This window comes from Synchiropus splendidus, chromosome 1 (genome assembly GCF_027744825.2).
Source record: "Synchiropus splendidus isolate RoL2022-P1 chromosome 1, RoL_Sspl_1.0, whole genome shotgun sequence".
NCBI classification, from domain to species: Eukaryota; Metazoa; Chordata; class Actinopteri; order Syngnathiformes; family Callionymidae; genus Synchiropus; species Synchiropus splendidus.
Genome location: NC_071334.1, coordinates 70,293,939 through 70,317,459, shown reverse-complemented (window position 1 = coordinate 70,317,459; position 23,521 = coordinate 70,293,939). Strand labels below are relative to the sequence as shown.

At 50.3% G+C, this 23,521-nt stretch overlaps 3 protein-coding genes across 5 annotated transcripts; 2 read left to right on the top strand and 1 right to left on the bottom strand.

Annotated features, from left to right (window-relative positions):
- Window positions 1–43: 43 nt before the first annotated feature.
- On the top strand, window positions 44–9,772 carry LOC128752841 (gamma-crystallin M1-like). 2 transcript variants are annotated; one of them, XM_053854506.1, is made up of 3 exons: window positions 44–9,098; window positions 9,167–9,433; window positions 9,494–9,772. In XM_053854506.1, exons 1-3 carry the CDS (start codon window positions 9,090–9,092, stop codon window positions 9,770–9,772), a joined length of 555 nt encoding a protein of 184 aa, XP_053710481.1. In that variant the 5' UTR covers window positions 44–9,089. The 2 variants fall into 2 exon arrangements, with proteins under 2 accessions (XP_053710481.1, XP_053710480.1); XM_053854505.1 differs by having other exon boundaries at window positions 44–9,433.
- On the bottom strand, window positions 2,189–6,567 carry LOC128752840 (ETS translocation variant 5-like). Of its 2 annotated transcripts, XM_053854503.1 has the most exons (13): window positions 6,423–6,567; window positions 5,273–5,333; window positions 4,934–5,015; window positions 4,806–4,853; window positions 4,692–4,742; window positions 4,283–4,364; window positions 4,052–4,222; window positions 3,733–3,989; window positions 3,614–3,667; window positions 3,473–3,541; window positions 3,262–3,413; window positions 3,088–3,189; window positions 2,190–3,019 (listed from the first exon to the last, which is right to left on the bottom strand). In XM_053854503.1, the coding sequence occupies exons 2-13, from the start codon at window positions 5,315–5,317 to the stop codon at window positions 2,789–2,791; spliced, it is 1,344 nt and encodes a 447-aa protein (XP_053710478.1). In that variant the 5' UTR covers window positions 5,318–5,333; window positions 6,423–6,567; the 3' UTR covers window positions 2,190–2,788. The 2 variants fall into 2 exon arrangements, with proteins under 2 accessions (XP_053710479.1, XP_053710478.1); XM_053854504.1 differs by lacking the exons at window positions 4,934–5,015; window positions 6,423–6,567 and having other exon boundaries at window positions 2,189–3,019; window positions 5,273–5,300.
- Window positions 9,773–14,042: 4,270 nt separating the features above from the next.
- On the top strand, window positions 14,043–14,740 carry LOC128768045 (gamma-crystallin 2-like). The gene is made up of 3 exons (XM_053880649.1): window positions 14,043–14,051; window positions 14,155–14,397; window positions 14,471–14,740. The coding sequence occupies exons 1-3, from the start codon at window positions 14,043–14,045 to the stop codon at window positions 14,738–14,740; spliced, it is 522 nt and encodes a 173-aa protein (XP_053736624.1).
- The last annotated feature ends 8,781 nt before the right edge of the window (window positions 14,741–23,521 follow it).

Sequence of the window (23,521 nt, the reverse complement as noted above, 5' to 3'; positions counted from 1 at the left end):
TCCTTCCCTCAAAACTCAAGACGTGACGTTCTTGTAAATAGTTCACCAGGTATTCTCTATCATCATCGAACCATTGGCTCCAGGGAAGTTGGCTCCCAGCATTTAAGCTTCTTTCCAGTTCCCTCAGAAGCGGGAAAGACGTCACAGGCGTGTTGAGTGCGCTCCAGTCATTGAGGCTGCAAAAGACGATGGCAACAAAGGCTATTCTGAAGCCTGCGCTGTCCGAACATAATCAACTTCCTGATAAATATGCATTCCGTTTGGTTTACAAGAAGAAAAGTCGCAGGAGCAAGAGCTAGTACAAGTTAGCGGAATGTGTTTTCGTCAACGTCCTGTTTAGGTTCAGGGTAGCCATCTTGGAAATGCAAACTGGGGGTGGGTACTCGGGTACCGACTGGGAAATCCAACATCGATTGATGTCATCGGGGCGGAGCTGGGAATATTCCACTTCCCAGGACAACTGGAAGATTAGATGATATAAAATATCAAAATGGCGGCAGTGGGTCTTCACTTGTCAGGTCCTGGGGAAATGGAAAGAAACCTCTCTCACACTACGTGATGAGGACAAAGCTTCATGAAGCATTGTCCTTGTCACAGTCCTCTAGATGGCAGTCTTGCTTCCCTAGTTGAAGGAAAACTAAAACCGAGAGCGCCACCTACTGAGCCCTGATGCTGCTTCGTTCTCTAACAGTCCATCGCTTCTCATTTGCTATCACGATTCAACTTGCTTACTCTCCACACGGGGGCAGTATAAGTCAGTCAGTGATGCTGACGCTGGTCACGTCATCACCAAGGTGACACCAATGGTAGGACTCATCAGCGCCTCTCGTGGTGCACGTTGACGTTCTCGCAGGGTGATTCTTCAGTGGCAGTAGAACTGGCCTCTGACCTGGCTGTATTGATGCAGATCTGCTTATTGCATTAAGCATTAGCACTTAAGGAGGAGCAGCGCGGCCTGGTCCTGCAGAGGGCGTCTCTGGAGTAACTGCTGTGAGCGGTGGGGACAGCGGGGCACACCACGAGGACCAGCTCACTCCCGGGTGCACAGGGAAGCAGCATGCTGATGTGAGGCGGAGGAACCCCACCTGCTGTTCTATGCAACTGCAGACTGTACATCGCTTCCAGCTTCTCCCAAGCCTCCCAGCAGCTTCATCTGCTTCTGCAGGGGAACTTTGTGTTTGATTCTTTCTTTCCTGTGGAAGACCAACTTCTAAAGAGGCTGATGCATTACTGCATGCATAGATATTACAATTTATAAAAAGAACAGTAAGATAGAACCTGAGTGTGTAAGGCAAAACTACCACCTTTCTTTTTCTAAATAAAGGCGTCTTGTTAAGCTGCCTCCAGTGTCCCGTCATCTGCCCGGATGGCACGGCATCCAGGAGCTCTGCTTTGTGATGGTGGGCAGATGAGGTACGCTATGTTACCAAAGGTATTTGCTCACCTGCCATGACTCACGTGTGAACTGAAGTGCCATCCCATTCAACTCTTCTGTGAAGGCTGTGCACCAGGTTGAGGAGTGTGTTCATGGGAATGTTTGACCATTCTTCCAAAAGTGCATTGGTGTGGTCACATACTAATGTAAAGATGGTGAATCAAGTTCAGGTCAGGACTCTGTTGGGAGCATGGAATTGTCCAAAATGTTTTGGTATCCAGAAGCATTCAAAGCTCCTTTCACTGGAACTAAGGGGCCAAGCCCAGCTCCTGAAAAACAAGCCCACACCATAATTCCTGCTCCACCAAATTTCACACAATGCAGTCCAAAAGGCACCTTTTGTCCTGGCAACCTCCAAACCCAGACTCATCCATCAGATTGTCCGATGGAAAAGTGTGATTCACCACTCCAGAGAAGGCGTCTCCACTGCTCTATAGTCCAGTGGTGGCCTGCTTTACACCACTGCATCTGGTGCTTTGCATTGCACTTGGTGAGGTACGGCTTGGATGCAGCTCCTCAGCCATGGAATGTGGTTAGGGCACCGGATTCTCATCATTTGGATTTGGAAATATAGTGCATCATGAAAGAGTGTTGCCGGGTTGATGAAACAGTGTCCTGATTGTCAGAGGCCACTAGATGGTGCTGTCTGCTGTAAAATGTTTAGATTAGAACAACTAATTCAGATCATTTAAAAACCAAGAGCGCCATCTAGTGGCCTCTGAAAATCAGCCTACCGCTTCATCAACACTGTTTCATGGCATCTCATTTCCCCTCCAGTAGCCGTCCTCTCCCTTGGCTGTGTTTGCTGACTCAGCAGACGAGTCCCACAGACATAGAAGAGTAAAATAGTTTATTTTGTGAGTACAGATGATCAGAAGGCACAGATAGTCTCAGTGGGGCGATGTTACAAAGGTTTGTCTGCAGGCACAAGTCTGCACAGCCACTCCGCAAAAACAGGTCCCTGAGTCATCAGAGTTCTTTGACCTACTGAAGCAAACAAGGCATAAAACTATCGCGTAGGTTTGTAAGAAAGCGTTGCAGGATCAAAAATACTGTGAAAACAGCTCCAGGGGGAAAAAAAACGCTGCCAAAAATATTCAGTTTAAAAACATTAATTCCACTAAGAATGCCCGAAGACAGACTACAAGCTGGTCCGTAAAGCTGGGGAGGGTTCACCGGGAGAACCAGAGATTTTAGCTCAGACGTGAGGTCAGCAGCGGCCATCCAGGGGAACGCCGTGATGTTGGCAACAAATGCAGCTCAAATATTAGTCCTCGCACCCCAAAACAAGGTTTGAACGTTTAGTCTTTCCTGGACAGATTTAGGCGATTGGATGAGTTGATTTGTGAGAGTCTAAAACAGGTAGTCGGGGAACACGGGTCCCTGCGCACGACGCTCCGTCCGTTCTCCCAGGTACGGAGCCTCCTCCTCCAGGCCGGGGAGCCGGAGACCTGGGTCCTCGCAGGGTGGTGGGGGGCCGTCCGGGTCGGGCTTCAGGCTCAGCCTCAGGTTCTCCGGGAAAGCCAAGGAGAAGAGCGCCTCCGGGCTGCACACAAACTTGTAGACATACCTCTCCCCTGCCACCTGGCAGCAAAGTAGCCAATCAGAAGAGTGGACCCACGCTCAGCACACTGGAGCCCCACGGCACAAACCTTCTGCATGATGCCCTTCTCGTAGTAGTACCTCAGTGAACGGCTCAGCTTGTCGTAGTTCATGGCCGGCCTGTTCTTCTGCACCCCCCACAGACGAGCCACCTGGCCGCGGGCACGCCAGCGAGTCAACACACTTCAGCGGTCCTCTTTAGACGGGACCGGCCCGTGACTCACCTCCTCGGGGTCCATCAGCTTGAACTCCATGTTGCGCCCGGTCCAGATGATGTGGTGACTGTGGGCAGGGTTGTCCAGCAGGGTGAGCAGGAACTGCCAGAGCTGGAGCGAGCCGCGGCGCTGGTACGGTAAACCCTCCGCTTTGACTTTCGCTGCGGACACACAGTCATGAAGCCACGGTCTTGACCAGGACCTGGGGCTGCGGTCTTACCCTCCAGTCTCCCCGGGACAACACAGCTGTCATCGTAGAACATGTGAGGCTCCCTGTCTGGACCAAACCCTGGAGGTGAGAAGCCACACAACTCAGAACCATCAACTTGCTCCGGGTTGCAGGAGTGATGCTCAAACTGACCCGTGTGACTCTGGAACTGGACCCTGCCGTACAACGTTTGACAGGTCTGTGCTTCTGGAAGACAAAAAGGTTGAGTTTCCTTGGCAACAGAACCAGACAGGTCTGGTCCGGAGACACACCTGGGTCAAAGCCAAAATCCCTGGGCTCTTGTTTTATGGTGACGTGATTGAAATGGGTCTGACTCTGAGCAGCTTCTGAGTAGTGATGCTCCATATGATCCTGTTTAAATCCTGGTTGCCCGGGAGCGACCAGAGGCTCAGACAGGTGGCGCTGATAGAGTGGGCGGCGCTCGGCGCTGGAGTGGGGGTACATCGGCTGCGGGGTGTTCTCGGTCGACACAATGGACAGGCTGGGCTCGGACATCTGCCGCTGGAACCTGAGTATGAGCCAAAGGATCAGCAGAGGGCAGGGGGTCAGGCAAGGGTCAGGACCACTCACTTCGGCTCCGACTGGAAGGACTTGACTGGATGGTTCAAGTCCAAATGCGGGCGGCCAAAGTGGGAGGGAGCAGGGAGGTGGGCCGGGCTGTCGCTGTGTAGCACCGGGGGAAACGGGTGAGTGGCAGGACGGCTGGCACCAGAAGGCCCAGTGGGCTTGCTCTTTGCATTGCTGAGGAGGGAGGTCAGAGGTCAGCGACCAGATAGGAGACGAGTTCATATCATCACGCACCTGCAGCTGTAGAGACACTGGTCAGTTGGAGGACTCCGGCAGCCATGTTTGGGGGAGCAGGGCTCACACTTGACTCTCAGCACTGCGGCACACGCACAACACAGTCAACTCCGGTGGTGGTATTTAATAAGGTGATATTTAACAAAATCGCTCAAAAAGACCTGAACACATTCAAATGAAATTCTCAGCAAAGCCTGATAAGAGGACGAGGAGCTGAAGATTCAAATTTGGTGGTGATCTGAAGTTCTGTAGGAAGGTTCTAAAGAAGGTTCACTAGGATGGCTTCCTCATGCCACAGCCTCCAGTCTCACCGCCAGAACAAAATAGATCAGAGAGCAGGGAAACGTTTGGCAAGGCTCAGGAGGTCTGCTTGAGCGAGGCCGAGGTGACATGCTGGACGTGCACTCACAGTCGCTGCACTGGAAGTCCGGGACAAACTGCTCATCGTCGGGAACTGGAGCTGCGGAGGGAAGCGGAGCGTGAGCGCAGTTGGTGCGCACCAAACCGAGAAGACCTCACTCACCTTCCGCAAACCAGATTTCCTGGAGTTGACTCAGGTCATGGAACAGGTCTGAAAAGCAGCATGAAGAAAACCCTTCTACATGAAGCAGACAAGACGAGACGGAGTCCCCCCTCCGCTCCCTCCCTCACCCTCGGTGTCCTGAGCCAGGTCTTCATGCAGATACTTCTTGATCCTGCCAGTCGCACACACCTCAGCCTCCTCCCTGCCACACTGAAAACCCCAGAATTCACTTCAATGCTTCCTAATAACTGACGGTGCAGCACTGAAGGGAGGATGAGTTTCATGACACAGTGTCCTGATTTTCAGAGGCCACCAGATGGCACTGTCTGCTGTAAAATCTTTGGACTTGAACAGCTCATTTGAAGCAACCGCGTCATTTTTAAACCGAGAGCGCCATCTAGACCTCTGAAAATCAGGACATCACTAGTGGAAAGGCTTGTGCTTGAGAAGGAATTATCATCACTCACGTTGTCGAGCAGATACGGAACCTGCTGGTCATAGAAGCCGTCCATGATGGAGAACACTTCACTGGTGAAAGATGACAAGAGAAATCAGACGCGCATTCATCACAGCAGACGTATGTTCAAGTGCAGTTTAGACCAATGGGAGGTGTTGGACACCTGAACTATCTGCCGGACTGGTTTTAAATTGGGGCTACATGCCAGGCTCTCCTCCTCCATCACTGCCTGGTTCTCTGCTGCAAGCACCATGGCGACATGCCTGTCCTTTACAGGAAGGATGCTGGAGGAGAGGACCGGTTTAAACAGTGTCCCTCAGACACTGTGATCCAAGTGATCCGTAACGCTGCATGAGACAATGAAACCTCGCTGTCTGCAGTATTGTTCTATTATTATTGACCTTTAGTGTATATCGTTTCATGTTTTTTAGGGATGGGATGAGATTCCTTTTGATGAAAATGACAAAAAAAACAGCCAACGATGATGTAGCTGTGAAAAGGTAAAATTGTCTGTAACAGGCAGAAACCTCCACAGGACCAGACTCTTTTTCTGTTCAGGCCCAGAGTTATTCATTCCACAGCTGGACATGGATGGAAATTGCAAGTTAAAGATCCGCATCCCTTTGTTTTGCTTCCCGCTGACCTCTCACTCCGTTTCAGCTGCGATGACTGTCAAAGGTCTCCATCGTGCCATAAATAAAGTCCATCTCATCTTCTGCTCACATCCAGATCTCTTGTTCACGCGCGTGGAATCACGTGACTGATCTTTAAACATGCTGGGAACCGGGTGTTGACGCAAACGTGAGTAACTTTGAAGTTCGGTGTGGCGCGCAGGCGCAGTAGCTTATTGTTGTCCCACATTTGAAGTGAAACTTGATCTCCACAGCAACAGTGGGAGGAAGGGGCAGCGCGGGGGATGGAGGGGGTGGGGGGGCTGTCGACATTTCAAATCTCAAGAGAAGTAGTCCATCCCAGCAGCGTAGTCCCAGTTTAGTGTGTCTCTGCTCAGGAGAAGAGCAAAGGGAAATGGACGCAACGCTTGACAGCCAGAAAATGGCGTACGGCTCCCGCGGCGCGCTCCCTCACCAACAGCCGCGGCGATGCAGCGCAACAATGGCAAACGTCAAGCGGCGCACTGAGAGCAGCCATGCAGCACTCACCTGCGGGGTGAAGTGTTCCGAGGGTTTGAGGCGCAGTCCGAGGGCGGCCTACATCCCCTCCAGGTCCCGTGGATTTTTCTCAATGGGGACTGGGAGCCTTAAGCTCCGCAGCCAGGGAAAGTGCTCTGCTCCACTCCTATTGGGCGAAGCACACGCCAGTCAAAAACCACCAATCCGCGGCAAGAGCGCTGTGACGCCCGCCCCTCTGTGTTTTTTATGAATGGTTACGTTTCATTCATGAAACACGACGGCGTTCTTAAAGGGCCAGTGCCGCTTACGTAAACGATGCCGTTCTGAATAACGAGAGGAGATGTATGAAAAATGCACCTGTGTTGCAACTGTAATTGTTACATACATTACTGTTATGATTATTTATCTCAGTCATTTTTGATAATCTGAGCAAAGTATGGATACATCTGAAGAAGGTAGCACAAACAACACATATATAACACATATATTATTATGATTTACGTTGTAATTTATGGGTGAAATGCAGAGAGACAATAATCACCAAACGTCAGATCAAATTCATTGGGTCTGGAAACAGAAATAGGACCGGTTTTATAGAAAAGCAGGCTAAAATGAGAGCGGAAAAAAAACAACTTGGAGTATTGGAGAGAGGTTTCATGGCTCAGACTTAAACCTCTCTACCTACCTATCCTACCTATCACAGAACTGGACCGTGCTTTAACTTGAATAAAAAAAAAAAAAAAACCTGCAGGATTCTGGTTCATCATCATCAGTCATATTATATAGATAGATATGTCACCCAGGGATATTAACAAGCCATTTAGATAAAGCAGATACTTTCTGGGTAATTCATATTTTATCGCTAATTATTTCTGTTCTTTCTTCTCATGCGGTTATCAGTTTTCTTTCTTTGTTCCTGTTAATTATTGTTCTGTTTTCCACAGTAAAATTTTGTTGGAATTATTGCCATACTTTGAAATCCCACCACAACACATTTAGGTCCATCATGGAGCAGCCGTACATGTCGGACTGATCCTGGACAAACGCTGCATCGTTGAGAACATGGGGGAAAGGACCTAAGTGAACAAAAAAATATCAGTCAATAGGGAGATGAAGGTTGTTTTATGAACCTGTGAATTTGAAAGACACATTCTAATGCAGTGAGAGCACTGACTTTTGACTGGCAGCGAAAGTTACTCTAGGTTTTGTGTGATATGTAGTAGCAAACTACAGTGCTGGTGGCAGGCTCTCACTTAGGGTCGGTCGAGTGAGAGCCTGCACGCGGGACAAGCGCTACAGGGTGACTGTGAGTCAGCTAATGTTTGCTGGCGTCTGGCTTTCGTACCTTGAGCATCTGCCTTATCAGCGAAGCAGTCAGATTCCGCTGTGACGTCACACATGCCACGTGGGATTTGTAGTCCAAATAATGACGTGTGTTCACAAAGAAAGAAATCATAAATTACACGCCAAACATAGATGAAACTCACGTCATTGTTGATCATTTAAACTGAGGTACGGCGTATATGTGATCCAGGGCATGAGGCAAAGTTGGCCAGAAAAACTGATGTCCCCAACAGTCTCTTTATTCCCCACTCTTTATTCACCCTTTCTCAGCTCCCATGGGTGTCTGTGTAAAACACCAATAGTGATGCCATCTATGTTCCGCCTCCCAGTGTCTTAACGCTATTAAACAAGCTAAATTAAAAATTAAATTAGTAAAGTAAAGTTTTTCAAGTTTGCTTCTTTTGATTGATCACGTTAATTCAAACCAATCGTATGAAGTATCTCAACCATTCAGAAAAGATATGAGTAAAAATAAAAACAAGGTGGAAAATACCTCTGCCCCTCGCAAAAGAAAAAATTTTTAAAAAGGTGTATGAGTTGTAGAAAAAAACACTCAAATGATTCATTTTATTCATGAAATAGCGGCCATATTTTCAGAGGCCACCAACTGCTGTTGGTAAATCTTGATCCAAATCTGCTACTAGTAATTGTTTCCTTGGTAAAAAAAAAAAAGTGTGACCTCTGTCTGGCACATACAATAAAAATGCAGTTGAATTCATTACATCCATTTACAGCTGTGTTTAGTCACAGCATTGGGTGGCATCACAGATGCACTTGGAAGCAGGCAGGTCAAGAGGACCGATGGACTTGGAAGCACTTGGACATGTCACATGTGAAAATGGAAAAACAACCGTCTGACTGACTCCAAACTCACAGGTTTCTAACAGCATGGCAGCAGCAAGCATCAGGTATCACAGGTGAAACATCTGGAGCCGTCTGTGATCCAGCAGTCGCCACTCAGAGGACACCAGGACTCCACTCTCCCTGAGGTCACACTCATGACCAAACTCCATGGAAGGAAAAAGAAGAACATGTGAAGCCTCATCCAAGTTGACGCTCATCCGAGACGCCCGCCGCCCCTCTGCCTTTATTACAGTGCTCACAGGGTCCAGGTGGTTCCACTCAGACGGGGAAGAAAAGGAGCAGTTCCAGAAAAAATGTACAAATAGTTTCTGCTCTGACTCGTCCTTTGACTCTGAAAATGCATTTAACACACCATAATGCACATTGAGTGCTTTTGTAGCGCAAGAATGCAGGCCGCGGCTGAGTCAGCACTTCTGGCACAAAAGCAGCTGGCAGCCGGTCCCATATAAAAGCAGCCCACAAGTGGCATGGTGACCAAACACCACCACCATGGCCAGGGTAACAGCACCCCCCTCCGTGTCTCCTTCCCAGATGTACGGTGGTTTGACTCTCTTTTTCTCCCTCAGATTATTTTCTTCGAGGAGAGGAACTTCCAGGGTCGCTCCTATGAGACCAGCAGCGACTGCTCGGACATCATGATGCACCTGAACCGCGTCAACTCCTGCAGGGTGGAGAACGGCTGCTTTGTGGGCTTCGATCGCACCAGCTTCATGGGCAACCAGGTGTTCCTCAGGCGAGGGGAGATCTCTGACCTTCAGCGCTTGAGCAGCAGCATCGGGATCCTGGGGGGCGTGATGATGGACACCATCCGCTCCTGTCGCATGATCCCCATGGTAGGTGGACAGGCGAGTGCCGTCACTCCGGTGACACTGACCGCTGCGCTCCGTTTCCAGCACAGGGGACTATTCCGGATCAAGATCCATGAGAGGGAGAACCTGAGCGGCCAGATGCAGGAGCTGATGGAGGACTGCGAGTCCATCCAGGACAGCCTGTACATGCACGACTGCCAGTCCATCGAGGTCTTGGAAGGCCACTGGCTGCTCTTCGAGCAGCCCAACTTCAGAGGTCGCATGATCCTGGTGAGACCCGGGGAGCGCCGAAACGTGAGGGAGATTGCCAACAGCAACATCATGCGGATCAGCTCCCTCAGACGCATCACCGACGTCTGTTAATGCAGAGCCATGCAAATAAATCATATTTTGAAGTATTTCATTGAGTTATGTGTCTTTATATCTCGCACTCTCCAAGAATTTATTTTATTTTATTTTATTTTATTTTTGCTGTTTTTTGTTGTGGCCAAAAATAACTTTATTTGTGGCAGGTTTAAAAAAAAATGTGGTGAAAATGACAGGAAATAAGGACCTTTGCAAATGAATTTGTGAAAAAGCCTAAAAAAAGCTGCAAAGATTTTAACAAAATAAAAATATTTAAAAAATAAATAAATCACGATGGTGGCAATATTCAAGTTTTTATATCACCTTATTTCAACTAAAGCTCTTTTAATGTCTTGAAAATATTTGTATAAGAATTTCAGTGTTATAAGACTTTGAAGTCCATCCAGAGTGGTGGAAACCCTGGACATTGTGTAGTGAAAAACCTCCCTGAACCAAAGCAAACAGATGCTTTTGTTGGCTTTTTGGGTAACGGCGGGCTGCGCTTGTGACTCTGGCTTTTTAGTTTTGTCTATTCTACATTTCAATCATGGGAATTTGGACGTTTATGAATGGATTCATTATGACAAATGTGAGCGTCGCACATGACCTCATCCCAACAGGGAGGGGGGAATATGATGCTGCACATGCTGTGTAGAGGGGTGTGTGATAAGAGACTGAAGTGAAACTCACGGCGAGTGGAGAGGCTGTTATTAACACTATCAAGGGCCTGAACTCCCAACGGTTCTGTCAGTGAAGACGGGCCTCTGCTCCACTGTTGAGCCACCATTGTTCCCTTGTTTCCACCAACAGAAGCCGCTGGTCCAGCGAGATCGTGGCAGGATGTGCAGCTTAAAGAAAGCTGGCAGGCCACACTTGATCCGAGATGTGAGGCAGGTCTCCACTTTGCTGCCAACTGACTGAATGGCCCCAGTGTCCCTGAGGTCAGCATGAAGTCTCGGGAGCTCGTCCTAAACTGCCCAAATCCGGATCCGTGTGGGATAAGGGAAACTTGTTGGCAGCCTTATTCAAACTTATATGCTGCTCAGATGTTCATTCAGGACAAACAGGAATGAAGCACTGCAGGCGGGTGCAGGGACTGTAGCGCTTCACTGCTCACACAAGCCACTTCAGCATGTCCCTCCCCAGCATCATGAGGCATTTCTATACAACACTTAAAAATGTATTTTTATGAGTACTGTCATTTTAACGTGCTAATTCGATGAATTAATTATTAATTATGAGTATCAACGGTGGCGAGCCAATGCGTGCGCATTTGAATTTTGGCCCATTGAAGGACCCGTAGAGGCGTGTTATACATCTATTATTCATTTTTGACTTGCTATGTTGAGCTTAAGTGCCCATTTGAGACAGCCTTGTTCTATTTCAGAATTTTATTTATTTCACTGAATTGCTGTATTTGTACTACATTTTTGAAAACAGACTTATTTTCTTTATTTAACAGTATTGCTGTTGGTTTTACATAATCGACTGACAGTATTAATTTTTATCGCTATTTTCTGTTGAATGGAGCATTTATTTCCTGCTCTGCCGTCCATGAGGTCGTGAAATCAAAGCATTCCAAGTCATCTCAGTCGCGCATCTGATGGTGGCTCACCACTAGGTGGCGTTACCGCAGCAAATAGCCACGTTGCAGATCAGATCAGGTGCGGTAGAGGGCGACAGATGACTCCGTCTACCTTTGGTTTCAAAACAAAATCAAATAAAGTTTTTGTTTTTTCTGTTTTGAATCAGAATACGGAAAAACGAAACAAATGATTTCATTTGTTCTGCAGACACAATCCATGGACTCCTGCAGCGTTCTGTGATTTCCTTCCAGGTAAGATGCGGCAATGGCCGAAAGGTAGAAACAAATCTAAATTTTGTTTATCTGATTTTATTTTGAAACAACAAATGAATGAAAGAAAGGTACAGAGATTCGAATGGAACTTCTGTTTGAGTTTTTTTAATAAAAAAAAAGAAATCCGCATCACCATTCCCCACTGTGCGACACATCAAGGACCTGCAATGTGTGAGCCAAGGCACCAGAGTTAAGAAGCCGCCCCTCCCATCCTAACCCTGAAGAGCAATTCAATCGAACACAGTGAATAGAGCAAGACACACTGATGGATAAGTGTCGGTGAACTGAATGACAGTGATTCTTCTTCTTCTTTCTCTCTGGGCTTCTCCCTTCAGGGGTGATCACCTTCCTCCATCTCCCCCTGTCCTCTGCTTCCTCTGCTCTCAAACCTACAGACCTCATGTCCTCCTTCACCACCTCCATCAATCTCCTCTGTGGCCTTCCTCTCCACCTTCTGCCTGGCTGTTCCAACATCTCAGCATCTTCATCTACCAATGTACTGGCTCTCTCTCTCTCTCTCCTCTGTACATGTCCAAACCATCCAGCCTCTCTGACTTGGTCTCCTGAACACCTGAGCACATGTGCTGTCCCTCTGATCCTACCATCATCCTGCTCTCACTCCCAGAGAGAAGCTCAGCATCTTCATCTACCAATGTACTGGCTCTCTCTCTCTCTCCTCTGTACATGTCCAAACCATCTCCATCCAGCCTCTCTGACTTGGTCTCCTAAACACCTGAGCATATGTGCTGTCCCTCTGATCTACTGCTTCCTGTGATTACTGATGAAAAATGCAGTTATATTTGCATGAGACTACAGTAGCAAACTTGAAATCACAAGGCAATTACAGCTCTTGAGATCAACAGCAATAGTTGAGCCAAACGACAAAGCTGTGGATTCAGTGATCGATCTACATACATATCTTCATCTAGGACCACAAACGCGTGCTCAAGACTAGAGGAACAAGGTGACTCACACAAGCAGCCAAATGAGTTTCTCTGCAGCGTCACTGGACTCCCCTTCAAGGGAGGGGGACCTGAGTCATCAGAAGAGACTCTGAGTAGCTCTTCTCTTTAGTTCCTTAGAGGGATGCCTCATGGTCACCTCCCTAGTGATGTGTCACAAGCACGTCCAGCTAGAAGGATATGCTGGGCTGGACCCTGGGAACGTTGGAGAGACTTAGTCCCTGTTCACGTGAAGCTGGGGAGCAGGGTCTCTGGGGTCGGCCATGGAATAGAAGCGCTCACAGATCACCCACCCCTGACGTTGATGGAGCACAAAGCAGGTGACCACAGGGCTGATAAAAACACTAAGTGTGGACTGGTCGTTGGTTCAGTGTCTCTTGACGCACAGCTTCATGTGAACATGTGAGTGCCCTCATATTTGTCATCCAGCTCGAGAGCGCCACGACAGTCTCTGGCGTATGGACTGCATCATTCTCAAACAGCAGAAACAGTTCCTTCCGTACGGAGCACTTCTTCAATGATCAGACAGTGGATGCAACCTTGGCCTGGGAGCACTTCAGCATCCAGCCAGGTCACTTGAACTGCAAGTCTGGACCTCGGGGCTCCAGCTGCTGCCCCCATCACCCAGCCTCAGGCACGCAGCGGAAGATGGATGGATAAGTCGTGTGGCGATTCAAGTTTGAGCACAAGCTTGAAACTCTGAGATGGGAATGCGTTCCATGACTTCATCACCATTTAAAAACTGAATATAGGAGTCCAGTAACTTGAAGGGTGAATTTAGAAGCAAGATTGAGGAAGACCAACACCACCCAGAATGCTTTGCGCATTTTCAGCCAATAAAAAATGGCGTCTAAGTTGGAGAAGAAAGCGATTTACTAATGTATTTTCTTTGTTAATAGAGACATAAATAGCGTGATATCACTTTAGTTTATGACCATTTGATGGATTATTTAGCTCACTGTTGCCAGGCCTTTAGTTATTTATTTTTTCTGGGCGCAGCATTGCGCAGACCTCAGCACAACACTGCCCCCCACAGCCTAAAGAAGTGTCTGCATTTAAGGGGTGTCACATTTCTAAGTCGCACAGTTCTTCACATTTAGGTTAGATGTCTTCGGTTGAGGGTTAAGATTGAGGAATAAGGGAGGAAATGGAATTCTTTGCCACCTGAGTGTCAAGAGGGCTCTCAACATGGGGATATGCCTGCTTTTAACAATCGTCTTTTTCCTATTTCGCATGAAACACACTGCAATATTATTGATTATGGCTCACTGAGCTTTTAAAGTAGATGTTTTAAGAAAGAAGGGAAATATAGGGATGTTTTGTTTCGGAGAAAAACTGCTGATACGTGATATGACGGTCCACAACAGCCAGAAAGAGCTGACAAGTGCGCTCATTGTTGTCCACCACAATGACGTGGCTTCATAAAAGGCCAGCACCATGGCTGCTGCTGTTGCAGGTTCACAGCATCATGGGAAAGGTAAGGCTGTGTACGAGCGAGGACTTGGGAGTGGGGAGCCCCCCCCCTCCGCTCCCATCCCCTCGGGTCCTTTACGCTCACATCAACAGTGTGTTTCTTCCAGATCACCTTCTATGAGGACAGAAACTTCCAGGGGCGCTCCTATGAGTGCACTGGGGAGTGCTCCGACCTCCACTCCCACTTCAGACGCTGCAACTCCATCAGAGTGGACAGCGGGGACTGGATGGTCTACGAAAGACCCGGCTTCTCCGGTTACCAATACTTCCTGAGGAAGGGGGAATATCCAGACTACCAGAAATGGATGGGCTTCAACGACTGTTTGCGATCCTGTCGCATGATTCCAAAGGTAACGCTCCATTTGCTATCAGACAAGAGTCAGGAGTTCACCTCTTCATTCCGCCTCGTCGTCTGCTACGCAGCTTCAAGGTTCCCACAAAATGTTGCTCTACGAACGTCCGGAGTTCCGCGGGCAGATGATGGAACTGGCGGAGGACCGCGCCTCGCTTCAGGAGCGAGTGCACTTCCACGACATTTACTCCTGCAACGTGCTGGACGGCAACTGGATCTTCTATGAGCACCCCAACTACAGAGGGCGCCAGTACCTGGTGCGCCCCGGGGAGTACAAGAGGTTTAATGACTGGGGCAGCATGAGTCCACGGGTTGGCTCCATCCGTCGCATCACCATGTAGTTGTGCACTGCACGCCAGGGCCACCAATAAAGCGCTGTAAATAGAGTCCTGAGCCTTTCTTTGATCTGCTCGTGCTAACACATCAGCAGCCGTGTGGAAATACAGTGCTGTCTCATGAGTTGGACATCATCCCTTGACAAATCAGTTGATAAATGAGCAAGAGAGGAAATCAACCACTTACTACCGTAAATTCCGGACAATAGAGTGCACCAGAATATTAGCCCCACCCACTAAATTTAAGAAGTAAGCTAGATCTAGTTCATACTCGGAGGGCTGGTGACACGACAGGTGAACACGCTCTCCATGTTCCTCCACCACACCAATCGTCAGGTTGCAGCAGGACCTCAGCATCCACAGCCATGTCTGCGTCCGTGAGAGTCAGAGTCACCTCGGTGTGTGTTGCTCCACCATCCTCGTCTCAGCTTGTCTCCAGCAGTTCATGGAACTGGAAGAGTCCACATGGAGGCAGTGTGGGGAAGGAAAACAGTCTCGCCGCCAAGAAACTTGTGGGAAGAGATGAGAAGAATGTTTGGGTTCCAGTTTGGTTCAGATGAGCCGTGTGTTTTGGATGGCTAGGTTTATGGGGAGAGGCTGGGGAAAGGGTGATGGTCCCCTCAAGGACAGAGAGACAAACGTGTGTGCGCGTCAGACTGGCTCATGGTCTCTGGCAACACACACACGTTTGAGAAGCGCTAGCGGAACCAGAGTCTCATGAGTCCGTGACTCAAAGAGGCTGTGGCTCCTCCAGTAGGCGTGGCCTCATGCGTGAGAAGAGCGAGAAGCATCACTGAACCTACCGCAGGAGGTACCTGCGAGCTCACAGCGCCCTCTCCTCCCTCGCTCAGCGCTCGCACCTCCATGATGTAGGCCCCGCCCTCGGGCAGCGACGGCAGAGTGAAGGGGAGGATGGTTCCGATCAGCAAACGCCGTCAGACCGTAGACATTCAGAACTGTCGGGAGAACCAGAGACCTCTGAGCACTCTGGTAATCCCCACTCAGCCTTCACCCTCCTCGTAGGCTCACGGCCGTTCAGGTCCAGGACCCGGCGGTCTCCAGGTGACTCGGATTTCCACTGAGGAGATCCCGAAGGCCTCCACGTCGGTGGGCGGCTCACGTGGCTCTGCACACAAACAGCAGTGAAAGATGCGGGTGCGATTCCGAGCGCGCGCCTGGTGATGTGTGTGAGCTCACCGCCTTCGGCAGAGTGGATGATGACGGCTCGGCTGAAGGGTCCGTCGCCCTTGTTGTTGTAAACCCCCACTTTCACTTGGAACGGCGGGAAGGAAAAGTCTCAGAAAAGTGATCTGTTAACTCAGGAGTTCTTTTTTGAAACCGATAAAGGAAGGAGGGTTTGAGGTTGTCAGTTCACTGATACAGATAAGTCAGATAAACGTCACATCAACTGCAGGGATTCACAGGCCGAGCCAAGGTTCAAACATCAGAACATGAATCTAAGAATCAACAGCCTGAAAGCAACACAATACAGAGTTGTTTTCAAAAGTCACCGTAAGGAGAGGCAACAGGAAGTGTCCAGAGCAACGTCCAGTGACAGCTAGCAGGCTCTTCGCTGCTGCTAGTGTTAGCATTCGCCTGAGCTGGCGGCCTCTAGCAAGTTGGCCCCGGTGTGGTGAACAAACCAGGGTGGACATGCTAGCTTGACTGCTGAGGTCATGTGGACGTGTGCGCCCAGTGATGCCACCTGGTGGTCGGCCTGTCTCTCAGAGCAGAAGCAGGAGGCAGAGAAGAAGAAGAAACCAAAACTAAATGAATGCACTGCTACATCCAGGTGTTATTTGCTAGCATCAAGCTTCATCTGGTTTGTACGACAGGGCCTTCGACACAAGTAGAGCAGCACGTCTGTCTGGCTCTGGACCTGGAGTCACCAGCACATGGGGTTTGTGGATTCTGCGAGTCACACTGTCTCACACAGACGAGTCTGACTCAGCATTTCAGCTTTGAAGCAATGACTCACCTAGTGTCAACTCCAGTCATCAGAATCCACTGAACTGAACTGGTCCCGTGCTGCAGCGGGTCGTGAGGCTCAGCAGGACCCGGGAGTGAAGTTCGCTGACGATGGACGGAAGACGATGTCGGTTGCTGGGGATCTGACGAGTAACAATGAGGATCTTCCATCAGTTCTGTTGGACCTCCTGAACCAATGAACCCCATCAGTCTGATTCCAGTTCCCACAGTGGAGCGTGAGGTCCTCCCCCTCAGTGAAGAGCTGCACAGCAGGAGGCTCAAGCTCAGGACACACGTACAGGGAATAATAGCCATCATCACTGCGTCGACAGGTGTAGTGACCAGTGTGGCCCAACATCAGAGGTGAAAACATCAGGGTGGAGTTCGGACTCTGTGTAAAATTCCAGAGTGAATTCCTCATTCCCCACCTGTTTGTTTCGTTTCTGCCGCGTGACACTGTCCAGCACTGCTCCTGGTACTGACCCGAGTCTGAAACACTCACGCTGTACATTCCCAAATAACGCCATTTAAAAGTGCGCTGAGCTACTGAGGTGTTCCACAGAAGTTCCGCCTGCTCACCGGTCCATCTAGAGGCCCAACAAAAGTCAGCTGTCTCATCAAGCGTGAAGTAATGTGGTCTCCCTGCTCTCTGGAGCACGTCGGCACGGATGATGGAGACGAGCGCCACCAGCAGCAGGACCTCAGCAGCCACAGTCATGGCTTGATGATCTCGTCTCACCACCAGAGCAGCTTCTCGCGGCTCCATACGGAGCAAATGTGGGGAAGAAAAACAATGTCCTGGCCAAAGGTTGGGTCATTCTTGGAAGAGAGCACGAGAACATTCCGCCCTTTTGGGATACGACGGTCTGAGCGTGTGTGTGTGTGGGAGAGAGGTTTTGTTTTTCTTTCTTTCTTGGCCATGTGAGAGCAGAGGAGTGTGTGTAGGGACGATCTATCTCAGCTCAGTTCGAGCGTCTTGGCACAGCCTGAGCTTCAGGCGGAGAACTGTTGAAGGAAAGAGGAGATCTTTGAGGCTGGACAACAGAAGGACAGAGCTGCACTGGGATCAGCAGTGAAAGAGAAGAAAGAAAACAGTGTGGCCTTAAGGTGAAATAGAGGAGATGAAAGGTGAAAGTTCAGCATCTAATAAAAGCAGAGTAGCAGAGCAAGTGTGGTCCACAGCAGGGCAGATTCATCCAGTCGTTTCTCTAGTTGAGATTCCAAATGAATCTAATGGTAAGTCTGTGGGTGGGGTCTGAGCCAAGTTTGGTTGTGGAGGATCCAGGGGATCCGGCCGCCTCATCCCTGTCCATCCTGGGTGTCCATATCCACCATGACCATAGGGACAAATCAGGCAAGGAAGGTCGGTCCTGCAGCGGGTCGTGAGGCTCAGCAGCACCAGGGAGTGAAGTCCGCTGACCATGGACGGAAGACGATGTCGGTTGCTGGGGATCTGACGAGTGGACGAGGTGGAGGAGAGAACGCTTCCTTGAGTGACAAGGAACTGGACTGGCCTTCAGAAGAAAACTGGAGTCTCGGGTTCAGAATCACTTTATTCAACATTGGAGAGCAAACCAGAGTCAACAACACGGAGGAATCCTTCTTTAGGATCCAAGATCTACAGAGGCTCAGCTGACGGACAGATCTCCAGCTCCTCCACAGCTGCTGGGAGCTGCTCTCTCCTCCTGCGCCTCCACACCACCACCCCCACCACCACCACCACACACAGCAGCAGCAGCAGCACCACCACAGCACTGAGCAGCAGGGACCTCAGCAGGAGGTGATCTACCTCTGGCTCTCTCAGCTTCACCAGGGTCTCAGACATGAACACACAGAGATGGTCTCTCAGCACCACACACCAGACCTGTCCACTGTCCTGCAGAGAGACGTTCCTGATCACCAGGCTGCTGTTAGAGAGATCCATGTTGTCCAGTCCTCCATCCTCAGTAACAACGAAGACTCTTCCATCAGTTCTGTTGGACCTCCTGAACCAATGACCCCCATCAGTCTGATTCCAGTTCCCACAGTGGAGCGTGAGGTCCTCCCCCTCAGTGAGGAGCTGCACAGCAGGAGGCTCAAGCTCAGGACACACGTACAGGGAATAAGAGACATAATCACTGCTTTGACAGGTGTAGTGACCAGTGTGGCCCAACGTCAGAGATGGAAACATCAGGGTGGAGTTCGGACTCTGTGTAAAATTCCAGAGTGAATTCCTCATTCCCCACCTGTTGGTTTCGTTTCCTACGCCGTGGGAACAGTTCAGCTCCAGACTCTCTCCCACCCAGCGCAGGATGTACTCTGGTGGAACCAAGATAGTGTAACTTTTCAGAGCCACACAGCTCTGCTGGTCCTTCTCCAGACAGAAATAGCTGTTGAACAGAGAAAGTCTGTGACCCGTGACACGAAGAGATGCCCTCCTCTTCACCGCTGTTGACCACGTTTCATCAGTTTTCAGAATGAATTCCCAGTTATCTGTCCGGTGGTTCCTATGTTCTGTGGCCCAGTGGACACTCTGGTTTGGTCCCATCGCGTCACAAGTCAGCTCCACTGTCTGTCCAACAGCCAGCCACAGATTTTGATCTGTAATGTGTTCGTCACAGACGAGGAGAGTGTAGTTCCTCCTGAGCGTGACGCTGCCCCGAGTCCAGCACTGCTCCTGGTACTGACCCGAGTCTGAAACACTCACGCTGTACATTCCCAAATAACGCCATTTAAAAGTGCGCTGAGCTACTGAGGTGTTCCACAGAAGTTCCGCCTGCTCACCGGTCCATCTAGAGGCCCAACAAAAGTCAGCTGTCTCATCCAGCGTGAAGTAATGTGGTCTCCCTGCTCTCTGGAGCACGTCGGCGCGGATGATGGAGACGAGCGCCAACGGCAACAAGATCTCAGCGGCCACAGTCATGGCTTGATGATCTCGTCTCACCACCGGAGCAGCTTCTCGCGGCTCCATACGGAGCAAATGTGGGGAAGAAAAACAATGTCCTGGCCAAAGGTTGGGTCATTCTTGGAAGAGAGCACGAGAACATTCCGCCCTTTTGGGATACGACGGTCTGAGCGTGTGTGTGTGTGGGAGAGAGGTTTTGTTTTTCTTTCTTTCTTGGCCATGTGAGAGCAGAGGAGTGTGTGTAGGGACGATCTATCTCAGCTCAGTTCGAGCGTCTTGGCACGGCCTGAGCTTCAGGAGGAGAACTGCTGAAGGAAAGAGGAGATCTTTGAGGCTGGACAACAGAAGGACAGAGCTGCACTGGGATCAGCAGTGAAAGAGAAGAAAGAAAACAGTGTGGCCTTAAGGTGAAATAGAGGAGATGAAAGGTGAAAGTTCAGCATCTAATAAAAGCAGAGTAGCAGAGCAAGTGTAGTCCACAGCAGGGCAGATTCATCCAGTCGTTTCTCTAGTTGAGATTCCAAATGAATCTAATGGTAAGTCTGTGGGTGGGGTCTGAGCCAAGTTTGGTTGTGGAGGATCCAGTCGCATCATCCCTGTCCATCCTGGGTGTCCATATCCACCATGACCATAGGGACAAATCAGGCAAGGAAGGTCGGTCCTGCAGCGGGTCGTGAGGCTCAGCAGCACCAGGGACTGGAGTTCACTGACCATGGACGGAAGACAATGTCGGTTGCTGGGGATCTGACGAGTGGACGAGGTGGAGGAGAGAACGCTTCCTTGAGTGACAAGGAACTGGACTGGCCTTCAGAAGAAAACTGGAGTCTCGGGTTCAGAATCACTTTATTCAACATTGGAGAGCAAACCAGAGTCAACAACACGGAGGAATCCTTCTTTAGGATCCAAGATCTACAGAGGCTCAGCTGACGGACAGATCTCCAGCTCCTCCACAGCTGCTGGGAGCTGCTCTCTCCTCCTGCGCCTCCACACCACCACCCCCACCACCACCACCACACACAGCAGCAGCAGCAGCACCACAGCACTGAGCAGCACGGACCTCAGCAGGAGGTGATCCACCTCTGGCTCTCTCAGCTTCACCAGGGTCTCAGACATGAACACACAGAGATGGTCTCTCTTCACCACACACCAGACCTGTCCACTGTCCTGCAGAGAGACGTTCCTGATCACCAGGCTGCTGTTAGAGAGATCCATGTTGTCCAGTCCTCCATCCTCAGTAACAATGAAGACTCTTCCATCAGTTCTGTTGGACCTCCTGAACCAATGAACCCCATCAGTCTGATTCCAGTTCCCACAGTGGAGCGTGAGGTCCTCTCCCTCAGTGAAGAGCTGCACAGCAGGAGGCTCAAGCTCAGGACACACGTACAGGGAATAATAGCCATCATCACTGCGTCGACAGATGTAGTGACCAGTGTGGCCCAACATCAGAGGTGAAAACATCAGGGTGGAGTTCGGACTCTGTGTAAAATTCCAGAGTGAATTCGTCATTGCCCACCTGTTTGTTTCGTTTCCTACGCCGTGGGAACAGTTCAGCTCCAGACTCTCACCCACTGAGTGCAGGATGTACTCTGGTTGAACCAAGATAGAGTAACTTTTCAGTGCCACACAGCTCTGCTGGTCCTTCTCCAGGCAGAAGTATCTGTTGACCAGAGAAAGTCTGTCACCCGTGACACGAAGAGATGCCCTCCTCTTCACCGCTGTTGACCACGTTTCATCAGTTTTCAGAATGAATTCCCAGTTATCTGTCCGGTGGTTCCTATGTTCTGTGGCCCAGTGGACACTCTGGTTTGGTCCCATCGCGTCACAAGTCAGCTCCACTGTCTGTCCAACAGCCAGCCACAGAATTTGATTTGTAATGTGTTCGTCACAGACGAGGAGAGTGTAGTTCCTCCTGAGCGTGACGCTGCCCCGAGTCCAGCACTGCTCCTGGTACTGACCCGAGTCTGAAACACTCACACTGTACATTCCCAAATAACGCCATTTAAAAGTGCGCTGAGCTACTGAGGTGTTCCACAGAAGTTCCGCCTGCTCACCGGTCCATCTAGAGGCCCAACAAAAGTCAGCTGTCTCATCCAGCATGAAGTAATGTGGTCTCCCTGCTCTCTGGAGCACGTCGGCGCGGATGATGGAGACGAGTGCCACCAGCAACAGGACCTCAGCAGCTACAGCCATGTCTGTGTCCGTGAGAGTCAGAGTCACCTCGGTGTGTGTTGCTCCACCATCCTCGTCTCAGCTTGTCTCCAGCAGTTCATGGAACTGGAAGAGTCCACATGGAGGCAGTGTGGGGAAGGAAAACAGTCTCGCCGCCAAGAAACTTGTGGGAAGAGATGAGAAGAATGTTTGGGTTCCAGTTTGGTTCAGAGTCCTGATTCAGATGAGCTGTGTGTTTTGGATGGCTAGGTTTATGGGGAGAGGCTGGGGAAAGGGTGATGGTCCCCTCAAGGACAGAGAGACAAACGTGTGTGCGCGTCAGACTGGCTCATGGTCTCTGGCAACACACACACGTTTGAGAAGCGCTAGCGGAACCAGAGTCTCATGAGTCCGTGACTCAAAGAGGCTGTGGCTCCTCCAGTAGGCGTGGCCTCATGCGTGAGAAGAGCGAGAAGCATCACTGAACCTACCGGAGGAGGTGAGGATTCAAACCTGCGAGCTCACAGCGCCCTCTCCTCCCTCGCTCAGCGCTCGCACCTCCATGATGTAGGCCCCGCCCTCTGGCAGCGACGGCAGAGTGAAGGGGAGGATGGTTCCGAGCAGCAAACGCCGTCAGACCGTAGACATTCAGAACTGTCGGGAGAACCAGAGACCTCTGAGCACTCTGGTAATTCCCACTCAGCCTACACCCTCCTCGTAGGCTTGTGGCCATCCAGGTCCAGGACCCGGCGGTCTCCAGGTGACTCGGATTTCCACTGAGGAGATCCCGAAGGCCTCCACGTCGGTGGGCGGCTCACGTGGCTCTGCACACAAACAGCAGTGAAAGATGCGGGTGCGATTCCGAGCGCGCGCCTGGTGACGTGTGTGAGCTCACCGCCCTAGGCAGAGTGGATGATGACGGCTCGGCTGAAGGGTCCGTCGCCCTTGTTGTTGTAAACCCCCACTTTCACTTGGAACGGTGTGAGCGGCGGGAAGGTTTCGTCTCTGTACTTGTACGTCGTGGAGTCCGCCGAGGTCACCATCTTGGTGTCTGTGGTCTTGCGCTGTTGTGTTAAGGATGGTGGAGCATCACGCACCGAGGTGACTCTCATGGACACAGACATGGCTGTGGTGCCAGAGGTCCTGCTGCTGGTAGTGCTCCAGAGAGCAGGGAGACCACATTACTACTTACATTTACGTGCTGGATGAGACAGCTGACTGTTGTTGGGCCTCTAGATGGACCGGTGAGTAGATGGAACTTCTGCTCACCGGTCCAAGTCTGACCTCTCCTAAACTCCTGAGCACATGTGCTGTCCCTCTGATCCTATCATCATCCTGCTCTCACTCCCAGAGAGAAGCTCAGCATCTTCATCTCTGCTACCTCCAGCTCTGCCTCCTGTCTTCTCCTCAGTGCTGCTGTTTCCAAACCATACAACGTTGCTGGCCTCACCACCCTTCTGGACACTTTCCCTTTCATCCTTGCTGACACCCTTTTGTCACACATCACGCCTGACACTTTTCTCCAATGATTCCATCCTGCCTGCACCCGCTTCTTCACCTCTTCCTCACACTCTCCATGGCACTGGACAGTTGAGCCTCAGTACTTCAAACCCCCACCTTCTTTAACTCTGCATCCTGTAACTTCACCTGTCCACTTGGCTCCCTCTCATTCACACACGTGGACTCCATCTTACTGCGGATAACCTTCATTCCTCTCCTTTCTAAGGCAAACCTCCACCTCTCTAGCTGATCTTCCACTTGCTCCCTGCTCTCACCACAGATCACAA